Raw genomic sequence first — 11,600 nt, 5'->3', positions numbered from 1 at the left:
AATTCTATTTTAAAGTTTTTGAGGACTCTCCATACCGTTTTCCGGAATGGCTGCACAGTTTGCATTCCCACCAAAAGTGTAAGAGGGTTCCCCTCTCTCTAAATCCTCACCAACCCCTTTTGTTTCTTGTGTTGTTAATTTTAGTCATTCTAACTGGCGTGAGGTAATAGCTCACTGTAGTTTTGATTTGTATTTCCCCAATGATGAGTGATGTTGAGAATCTTTTCATGTATCTACCAACCATCCATATGTCTTCTTTAGAAAAACGTTTTTCTAAAGAAGTCCATTCATTGACTGGATTATTTGTTTTTTCGGTGTTGAGTTATAACCTCTTTATACCTTTTGGATACTAATCCGTCATCAGCCATGTCATTTGTAGATATCTTCTCCCACTCTGAAGGTTGCCTTTTAGTTTTGTTGACCGTTTCCTTCACTGTGCAAAAGCTTCTTACTTTGATGAAATCCCAGTAGATTATTTATTTATTTATTTTTGTTTCCCTTGCCTCAGGAGACCTATCTAGTAAGAAGTTGTTACGGTCAATATCAAAGAGGTTACTGCCTGTGTTCTCCTCCAGGTGTTTAATAGTTTGAGGTCTCACATTTAAATATTTCATCCATTTTTAATTTTGTGTATGGTGCAAGAAAGTGGTCCAGTTTCATTCTTTTGCATGTAGCTGTCCTGTTCTCCCAACACCATTTGTTGAAGAGACTGTCTTCAATCCAATATCTATTGGATATTCTTCCCTGCTTTGTCAAGATTCATTGACCATTTAATTGTGGGATCATCTCTGGGTTTTTTATTCTGTGCCATCAATCAATGTGTCTGTTTCCATGACAGTACCATACTGTCTTGATCTGTAGAGCTTTTTAATATAACTTGGAGCCCGGAATTCTAATACCTCCAGCTTTGATTTTTTTTTTTCAAGCTTCCTTTGACTATTCAGTATCTTCCATGTTTCCACAGAAATTTTAGGATTGTTTGTTCTGACTCTGTAAAAAATATTAATGGTATTTTGATAAAGATTCCATTAAATGTGTAGATTGCTTCCAGTAGTATAGACATTTTAACAATATTTGTTCTTTTAATTCATGAGCGTGGAATGTCTTTCCTTTTCTTTGTGACAACTTCAATTTCTTTCCTCAGTGTTTTATGCTTTTTGGAGTACATGTAGTTTACCCCTTTGGTCAAGTTTGTTCGGAGGTATATTATGCGTTTTGGCGTAATTATAGATGGGAGTGATTCCTTGACTTCTCTTTCTCCTGCTTCATTATTGATGTATGGAAAGGCAACAGATTTCTGTATGTTGATTTTATATCCTGTGACTTTACTGTATTGTGTATCAGTTCTAACAAGATTTGGTAGAGTCTTTTGGGTTTTCTACATAGAGCACAATATTTTATGCAAATAAGTCTGAAAAGGAAAGTTTGACTTCTTCCTTGCCCGTTTGGATGCCTTTTATTTCTTTGTGTTGTCTGATTGCTGTGGCTAGGATTTCCAGGACTATGTTAAATAATAGTGTTGAGAATGAACATCTGTGTCTTGTTCTTCACCATTCAGGAAAAGTTCTCAGGTCTTCCCCCATTGAGAATGACATTAGCTGTGGGGGTTTTTTATATGGCCTTTATTATATTGAGGTATATTCTGTCTAACCCTACTTTGATGAGGGTTTTTTATCATGAATGGATGTTGTACTTTGTCAAATGTTTTTTCTGTATCTATTGAAAGAATTTTACGGTTCTTGTCCTTCCTTTTGTTAATGCAGTATGTCACATTGATGAATTTGAGAATATTAAGCCATACCTGCAGCCCAGGAATAAATTTCATTTGATTGTGGTGAATGATTCTTTTAATGTACTGTTGAATTTGATTTGCTAGTATTTTATTGAGAAGTTTTGAATACACGTTTGTCAGGCATACTGGCCTGTACTTCTCTTTTGTTAGTGGAGTCTTTATCTAGTTTGGTATCAGAATAATGTTGGCCTCATAGAATGAGTTTGGCAGTTCCCCTTCCCTTTATATTTTTTGAAATGGTTTGAGAAGAATTGGTATTAACTCTTCTTAAATATGTGGTAGAATTCACAGGTGAAGCCCTCTGGCCCTGTACTTCTCTTTCTTGGGAAATTTTTTACTACAGATTCAGTTTATTTTCTAGTTATTCATCTGTTCAAGTATTCTGTTTCTTCCTGTTTCAGTTTTGGTAATTTACATGTATAGGAATTTATCCATCTCTTCCAGGTTGTCCAATTTTTTGTCATATAGTTTTCATAATATTGTTTTATAAGTGTTTGCATTTCTGTGGCTTTGGTTGTTATTTCTCCTCTCTTATTTGTGATTTTATTTATTTGTGTCTTTTCTCTTTTCTTTTTGATACCTCTGGCTGGAGTTTTATGAGTTTTATTAAGCTTTTCAAAGATCCAGCTCCAGGATTCATTGATCTGTCCTATTATGGGTTTTTTGTTTTGTTTTGTTTTGTCTTATTTTGTTTTAGTTTCTATATCATTCATTTCTGCTCTATCTTTATTATTTCCTTTCTTCTGCTGAATTCAGGTTTCATTTGTTGTTCTGTTTCTAGGTCATTTATGTGTAAGTTTAGGTTATTATTTGGATTTTTCTTGCTCCTTATGGTAGACCTGTATTGCTATATACTTCCCTCCTAGGACCACAGTTTCTTCATCCCAAAGGTTTTGAACCATTGTGGTTTTTGTTTTTTAATTTAATTTAATTTTTTTTTTCAGATTTTTTTTGAATTTTATTTTTTTATTTTTTCAGTGTAACAGTATTCATTGTTTCTGCACAACACCCAGTGCTCCATGCAATACGTGCCCTCCCTATTACCCCCCACCTGGTTCCCCCAACCTCCTACCCCTGCCCCTTCAAACCCTCTGGTTGTCTTTCAGAGTCCATAGTCTCTTATGGTTCGCCTCCTCTTCCAATTTCCCTCAACTTCCTTCTCCTCTCCATCTCCCAATGTCTTCCATGTCATTTGTTATTCTCCACAAATAAGTGAAAACATATGATACTTGACTCTCTCTGCTTGACTTATTTCACTCAGCATAATCACTTCCAGTCCCGTCCATGTTGCTACAAAAGTTGGCTATTCATCCTTTCTGATAGAGGCATAATACTCTCTAGTGTATATGGATCACATCTTCCTTATCTATTTGTCCACGGAAGGGCATCTTGGTTCTTTCCACAGTTTGGTGACCGTGGCCATTGCTGCTATAAACATTGGAATACAGCTGTTTTAAAAAATTGAAGCAGAAGGAAAACTTCCAGACTCTTTTTTTTTTTTTTTTTTTAACAGGAAACATAACTGTTTATTTATTTTTTTTCAGCGTAACAGTATTCATTCTTTTTGCACAACACCCAGTGCTCCATGCAAAACGTGCCCTCCCCATCACCCACCACCTGTTCCCCCAACCTCCCACCCCTGACCCTTCAAAACCCTCAGGTTGTTTTTCAGAGTCCATAGTCTCTTATGGTTCGCCTCCCCTCCCCAATGTCCATAGCCCCCTCCCCCTCTCCCAATCCCACCTCCCCCCAGCAACCCCCAGTTTGTTTTGTGAGATTAAGAGTCATTTATGGTTTGTCTCCCTCCCAATCCCATCTTGTTTCATGTATTCTTCTCCTATCCCCCTACCCCCCCATGTTGCTTCTCCATGTCCTCATATCAGGGAGATCATATGATAGTTGTCTTTCTCCGATTGACTTATTTCACTAAGCATGATACGCTCTAGTTCCATCCACGTCGTCGCAAATGGCAAGATTTCATTTCTTTTGATGGCTGCATAGTATTCCATTGTGTATATATACCACATCTTCTTGATCCATTCATCTGTTGATGGACATCTAGGTTCTTTCCATAGTCTGGCTATTGTAGACATTGCTGCTATAAACATTCGGGTACACGTGCCCCTTCGGATCACTATGTTTGTATCTTTAGGGTAAATACCCAGTAGTGCAATTGCTGGGTCATAGGGTAGTTCTATTTTCAACATTTTGAGGAGTCAAGATGGCGGAGAAGTAGCAGCCTGAGACTACATCAGGTAACAGGAGATCAGCTCGATAGCTTATCTAAACATAGCAAACACCTACAAATCCAACGGGAGAGCGAAGAGAAGAACAGCAACTCTAGAAACAGACTCTTTTTTGAAGCCAGCATTACCCTGATCCCCAAACCAGGCAAAGACCCTACCAAAAAGGAGAATTTCAGACCAATATCACTGATGAATATGGATGCTAAGATTCTCAACAAGATCCTAGCAAACAGGATCCAGCAGCAAATTAAAAACATTATCCACCATGACCAGGTGGGATTCTTCCCTGGGTTACAAGGTTTTTTCAAGATTTGCAAATCAATCAATGTGATAGAACAAATCAATAAGAGAAGAGAGAAGAACCACAAGGTCCTCTCAATTGATGCAGAATAAGCATTTGACAAAATCCAGCATTCATTCCTCATAAAACACTTCAAAGTATAGGGATAGAGGGAACATTCCTGAACTTCCTAAAATCGATCTATGAAAAACCCACAGCAAATATCATCTTCAATGGAAAAAAGCTTGCAGCCTTCCCGTTGAGATCAGGAACACGACAAGGATGCCCACTCTCACCACTCTTGTTCAACATAGAATTAGAAGTCCTAGCAATGGCAATCAGACAACAAAGAGAAATAAAAGGTATCCAAATTGGCAAGGAAGAAGTCAAACTCTCTCTCTTGGCAGATGACATGATTCTTTATATGGAAAACCCCAAAGACTCCACCCCCAAACTACTAGAACTCATACAGCAATTCAGTAACGTGGCAGGATACAAAGTTAATGTACAGAAATCAGTGGCTTTCTTATACACTAACAATGAAAATACAGAAAGGGAAGTGAGAGACTTTATTCCATTTACTATAACACCAAGAACCATAAGATACCTGGGAATAAACCTAACCAAAGAGGTAAAGGATCTGTACTCAAGGAACTACAGAACACTCATGATAGAAGTTGAAGAAGACACAAAAAGATGGAAGACCATTACATGCTCTTGGATTGACAGTATAAACATTGTTAAAATGTCTATGCTGCCTAGAGCAATCTATATTGTTAATGCCATTCCAATCAAAATTCCACCGGTATCCCTCAAAGACCTGGAGCAAATAATCCTAAAATTTGTATGGAATCAGAAGAGACCCTGAATTGCTAAGGAAATGTTGAAAAACAAAAACAAAACTGGCGGCATCACATTACCTGATTTCAAGCTTTACTACAATGCCGTGATCACCAAGACAGCGTGGTACTGGCATAAAAACAGACATATAGAACAGAGTAGAGAGCCCAGATATGGACCCTCAACTCTATGGTCAAATAATCTTCGACAAAACAGGCAAAAATATACAATGGAAAAAAGACATTCTCTTTAATAAATGGTGCTGGGAAATCTGGACAGTGATATGTAGAAGATTGAAACTCGACCATTCTCTTACACTGTACACAAAGCTAAACTCGAAATGGATAAAAGACCTCAATGTGAGACAGGAATCCATCAGAATCCTAGAGGAGAACATAGGCAGTAACCTCTTCGATATCAGTCACAGCAACTTCTTTCAAGATATGTCTCCAAAGGCAAAGGAAACAAAAGTGAAAATGAACTTTTGGGACTTCATCAAGATCAAAAGCTTCTGCACAGCAAAGGAAACAGTCAACAAAACAAAGAGGCAACCCACGGAATGGGAGAAGATATTCACAAATGACAGTACGGACAAAAGGTTGATATCCAGGATCTATAAAGAACTCCTCAAACTCAACACACACAAAACAGATAATCATATCAAAAAATGGGCAGAAGATATGAACAGACATTTCTCCAATGAAGACATACAAATGGCTATCAGACACACAAAAAAATGTTCATCATCACTAGCTATCAGGGAGATTCAAATTAAAACCATATTGAGATACCACCTCATGCCAATTAGAATGGCCAAAATTAGCAAGACAGGAAACATCATGTGTTGGAGAGGATGTGGAGAAAGGGGAACCCTTTTCTACTGTTGGTGGGAATGCAAGTTGGTGCAGCCACTTTGGAGAACAGTGTGGAGATTCCTCAAGAAATTAAAAATAGAGCTTCCCTATGACCCTGCAATTGCACTGCTGGGTATCTACCCCAAGGGTAGAGATGTAGTGAAACTAAGAGCCATTTGTACCCCAATGTTTATAGCAGCAATGGCCACGGTCACCAAACTGTGGAAAGAACCAAGATGCCCTTCAATGGACAAATGGATAAGGAAGATGTGGTCCATATACACTATAGGGTATTATGCCTCCATCAGAAAGGATGAATACCCAACTTTTTTAGCAACATGGATGGGACTGGAAGAGATTATGCCAAATGAAATAAGTCAAGCAGAGGGAGTCAAGTATCATATGGTTTCACTTATTTGTGGAGCATACCAAAGAACATGGAGGACATGGGGAGATGGAGAAGAGAAGGGAGTTGAGGGAAATTGGAAAGGGAAATGAACCATGAGAGGCTATGGACTCTGAAAATCAATCTGAGGGTTTTGCTGGGGCGTGGGGTGGGAGGTTGGGGGAACCAGGTGGTGGGTTATAAGGAGGGCACGTATTGCATAGAGCACTGGGTGTTGTGCAAAAACAATGAATACTGTTACGATGAAAAAAATAAATAAATTTAAAAAAATAAATAAATAAAAATAAAAATAAATTACCTTAGGGTGCAACTGGGTTGCTCAGTCGGCTGAGCATGGTTGAGTGTCTGCCTTTGGTTCGGTCTTTTTTTTTTTTTTTTTTAAAGATTTTATTTTATTTATTTGACAGAGAGAGATCACAAGTAGATAGAGAGGCAGGCAGAGAGAGAGAGAGAGGGAAGGAGGCTCCCTGCTGAGCAGAGAGCCCGATGTGGGACTCGATCCCAGGACCCCGAGATCATGACCTGAGCCGAAGGCAGCGGCTTAACCCACTGAGCCACCCAGGCGCCCCCAGTCTTAAAAACAGTATTAACTCTTCTCAAAAAGAAGAGTCTTAGAGTCCTGGGATCAAGTCCTGCATCAGGCTCTCAGCGGGGGATCTGCTTCTCCTTCTGCCTTTCTTTCGCTCTTTCTCTCTCAAATAAATAAATAAAATCTTAAAAAAAAAATAAAGCAAGTAGGAAAAAAAACAGTCAAGGGTACCATAAAACAAAAAAATTTAGAGTATGACTCCATATATGTAAAACATGGAATAGGAGTAAAGAATCAATTCAAATCTTTGTGACCATCAATACAGACTGTTCTATGTAGAAGACAACATATGTAAACTTAATGGTAACCATATATCTAAAACCTATAATACATATGCAAAAAATAAAGAGAAAGAATCCAAGTATATTATTAAGAACAGCTATCAAGCTATAACGGAAGAGAGCATGAGAAAACAGAATCAAAGAAGAACTGCAAAAACAAGAATAAAACTGTGAGAAAATAATAATAAGTACACACTATCAAAAACTACTTTGAATATAAAATGACTAAATGCTCCAAAGAAAAGACATAGGTGACTGGTTAGATATAAAAGCAAGACCTATCCATGTGCTGTCTACTCATTTCAGACCTAAAGATTCATGCAGACTGAACATGAAAGGGATGGAGAAATATTTATCATGCAAATAGAAGTGAGCTAAATGAGATTGTAGCAATACTTATATTGGACAAAGTAGACTTTAAAACTACGACTGTACCAAAAAACAAAGAAGGACATACATATCATAGAGAAAACACTCCAGCAAGAAGGTATAGCAATTGCACACAATTTGTATGCACCCAACAGGGGAGCACCCAGATATGCAAATCATCTGTTAACACACATGAAGGAAATAATCAAAAGGACTACAGTATTTATAGGGGACTTGAACACCTTATTGACATCAATAAATATATCATCCACAAGGAAACTGTGGTTTTGATGACACACTGGACCAGAGGGACTTAATGGATATATACAGAAGCCTGCCTCCAAAACAGCAGAATACACATTCTTTTTAAGTATCCATGGAACACTTCCCTGAATAGAACATGTTAGGTCACGAACAAGTTTCAACATATTAAAAAAAAATTGAAGTCACGCTACACGTCTTTTCTGACCACAACACCATGAAACTAGAAATCAACTACGAGACATCTAAAACAACACAAACACATGAAGGTTAAATAACAAGCTACAAAACAGTGGATGGGTCACAAGAAATCAAAGAGAAGATTAAAAAAATACATGGAGAGAAATGAGAATGAAAACACAACTGTCCAGAACCTTTGGGATGAACCAAAGCTGTTCTAAGAGGGAAGATTTAGCAATACAGGCCTATGTCAAGAACCAAAAAAAATCTCAAGTAAACAACATAAGCTTACACATAAGAGAGCTAAAAAAAGAACAATAAACAAGACCTAACACTAGTACAAGGAAGGAAATAATGAAGACTAGAATGGAAATAAAATATAAACAAAGAAACAAAAAACAATAGAAAAGCAATGAAACAAGGCGAAAAATTTTTTAAAAAGATCGACAACATTAATAGATGTTTAGCGAGACTCATCAGAGGAAGAGAGAGATACAGAGAGGATTCCAATAATCAAAATCAGAAATGAAAGAAGAGAAATAACAGTAACACCACATAAACACAAAGGGACCGTAAGACAATATTTTTTTTTTAAGATTTTATTTATTTGACAGACAGAGATCACAAGTAGACAGAGAGGCAGGCAGAGAGAGAGAGAGGAGAAAGCAGGCTCGCTGCTGAGCAGAGAGCCTGATGCAGGGCTCAATCCCAGGACCTGAGATTATGACCTGAGCCGAAAGCAGAAGCTTAACCCACTGAGCCACCCAGGCACCCGACTGTAAGACAATATTATGAGAAATTATTGACCAACAAATTAGACAACCTAGAAAAATTGGATAAATGCCTAGAAACATACAACCTCCCAAACCTGGTTCAGGAAGAAATAGAAAATATGAACAGACTGATACCAGCAATGAAATGGGATCAGTGATCAGAAAATTCCCTACAAAGTCCGGGACTGGATGGCTTCATTCATGAATTATACAGTTAAAGAAGAGTTAATACCAATTCTGAATCAATTCCAAAAATTAGAAGAGGAAGAAAAATATCTCAACTCATTCTAAGAGACTAGCATTACCTTGAGACCAAAAGTTTAAAAAGACACTATTTTGGGGGGCACCTGGGTGGCTCAGTGGGTTAAAGCCTCTGCCTTTGGCTTGGGCCCTGATCCCAGGATCTTGGGATGGAGCCCCGCATTGGGCTTTCTGCTCAGTGGGGGGGCCTGCTTCCCTTCCTCTCTCTGCCTGCCTCTCTGCCTACTTGTGATCTGTCAGATAAATAAATAAAATCTTAAAAAAAAAGACACTATTTTTTTATAAGATTTTATTTATTTATTTGACAAACAGAGATCACAAGTAGGCAGAGAGGCAGGAAGAAAGAGAGGAGGAAGCACACTCCCTGCTGAGCACAGAGCTGGATCCGGGAGGAGGGGAGGGCCTCCATCCCAGGACCCTGAGATCATGACCTGAGCCAAAGGCTGAGGCTTAACCCATGGAGCCACCCAGGTGCCTCAAAAGACACTATTTTTTTTTTTTTAAAGAAAACTACAGGGCAATATCTCTGATGACTATAGATTCAAAACCCTCAAAAATATTAACAAACCCAATCCAAAAGTGCATTGAGAAATAAATCACCACAATACAGGGCATTTGGTTGGTTCAGTCAGTTAAGCCTCCAACTCTTGATTGCAGCTCAGGTCATGATCTCAGGTCATGAGATTAAGCCCCACATCGGACTCTGCACTGAGTGTGGAATCTGCTTAAGATTATCTCCCTCTTCCTCTGCCCCTTTCCCCCAGCTTGCACTCACTCCCTCTCTCAAAAGAATAAAAATAAAAATAAATAAATTCTGCAATAAAGTGGGATTTATTCCGGAGATGCAGAAATAGTTCAATATTCACAGATCAATTAATATGTTACATCACATGTACAAGAGAAAGGATAAAACCCTATGACCCTCTCCATAGATGTAGGAAAAACATTTGACAAACTACAACATCCATCATGATAAACAACAACAACAACAACAAAAATACACACACACACAAAAAACCCAAACCAACTCTCAACAAAATAGGTTTAAAGGGAACATATCTCAACATAGTAAAGGACATCTATGAAAATTCCAGAGCTTTCCCTCTAAAATCAGAAAAAAAACAAGGATGCTTACTCACACCACTTTTAATCAACATAGTATTGGAAATCCTAGCCACAGCAATCCCACCAGAAATGTAAATAAAAGGCATCCAAATTGGTAAAGAAGAAATAAAACTTCCACAATGTGCAGACTACATGATACTATATATAACACCCCCCCCAAGAATCCACCAAGGACCTACTAAAACTAATATGAATTCATTGAAGTCTCAGGATTCAAAATTAATATACAGAAATCTGCCCCATTTCTACCCACTAATAATAAAGTAGCAGGGAATTTAAAACTATTCCAATTACAAGTGCACCCAACAGTATAAAGTAACTAGAAATAGGAGGCAAAAGACCTATACTCTGAAAACATAAGACACTAATGAAAGAAAATGGAAGGTGACACAAACTAATGGAAAAATATACCTCACTGTTCGGTTGGAAAAATTAATACAATTAAAACACCCATACTAGCCAAAGCAATCTACAGATTCAGAGGAAACCCTATCAAAATAGTAAAAAACAGTTCTAACAAGAAATCCTAAAATAGTACTAAAATCCAAAAATTGGAACAACAAAAGACCCAAAGTTTGCCAAAGCAAACTTGGGGGAAAAAATAAAAGAAAGAAAGTAAGAAAGAAAGAAAGAAAGAAAGAAAGAAAGAAAGAAAGAAAGAAAGAAATCACAATTGCAGATTTCAAGATATACTAGAAATGTATAATCAAAACAATGTGGTATGGGCACAAAAGTAGACACAAGAGCAATGAAACAAAACAGAAAACCCAGGACAACGGAGAAACATGGCGGCCCCGACGTTTACTGCCAGGTTGTATTCCCTGCTGTTCCACAGGACCTCCACCTTCGCTCTCACCATCGCCGTGGGCGCCTTATTCTTCGAGCGCGCTTTCGATCAAGGCGCGGACGCGATCTACGAACACATCAACCAGGGGAAGCTGTGGAAACACATCAAGCACAAGTATGAGAATAAGGAGTAGTTCCTCAGAGATCCCTCCCCACGCGGAAAGAACCAGGTCCACCCATCAGCTGTTTGCCCAGAACCAGGGCCTCAGCCTGAAGATGATGCTCAGATTACTCTTCATTGACCACCTGTAGCTGTTGGCAAGAAGCGGCTTCACCTGACAGACTCTTTAACTTCTGCTGTGTTTGAAGTCTGTTTAGTCAGAGTCATCAGCAAATAAATGGAAATTGTCCTCATGAAAAAAAAAAAAAAAAAAAAAAAAAAAAAACAGAAAACCCAGATGATGTATCCAAAGAGGGGTTAATATCCCAAACATATAAGGAACAGATATAACACCAAAAATCATTAATTCATAAATTCAGCTAATTTAAAAATTAGC

General features: G+C 38.1%; 1 protein-coding gene across 1 annotated transcript; it reads left to right on the top strand.

The window, feature by feature from the left end:
- Positions 1-11,033: 11,033 nt before the first annotated feature.
- Positions 11,034-11,457, top strand: LOC123938834 (cytochrome b-c1 complex subunit 9-like). Its single transcript, XM_046000564.1, has one exon. It carries the CDS (start codon positions 11,043-11,045, stop codon positions 11,235-11,237), a length of 195 nt encoding a protein of 64 aa, XP_045856520.1. The 5' UTR covers positions 11,034-11,042; the 3' UTR covers positions 11,238-11,457.
- The last annotated feature ends 143 nt before the right edge of the window (positions 11,458-11,600 follow it).

Source organism: Meles meles, chromosome 3 (assembly GCF_922984935.1).
Source record: "Meles meles chromosome 3, mMelMel3.1 paternal haplotype, whole genome shotgun sequence".
NCBI lineage: Eukaryota > Metazoa > Chordata > Mammalia > Carnivora > Mustelidae > Meles > Meles meles.
The sequence above is the reverse complement of the archived record's forward strand: the minus strand, read 5'-3'. Positions and strand labels throughout refer to the sequence as shown.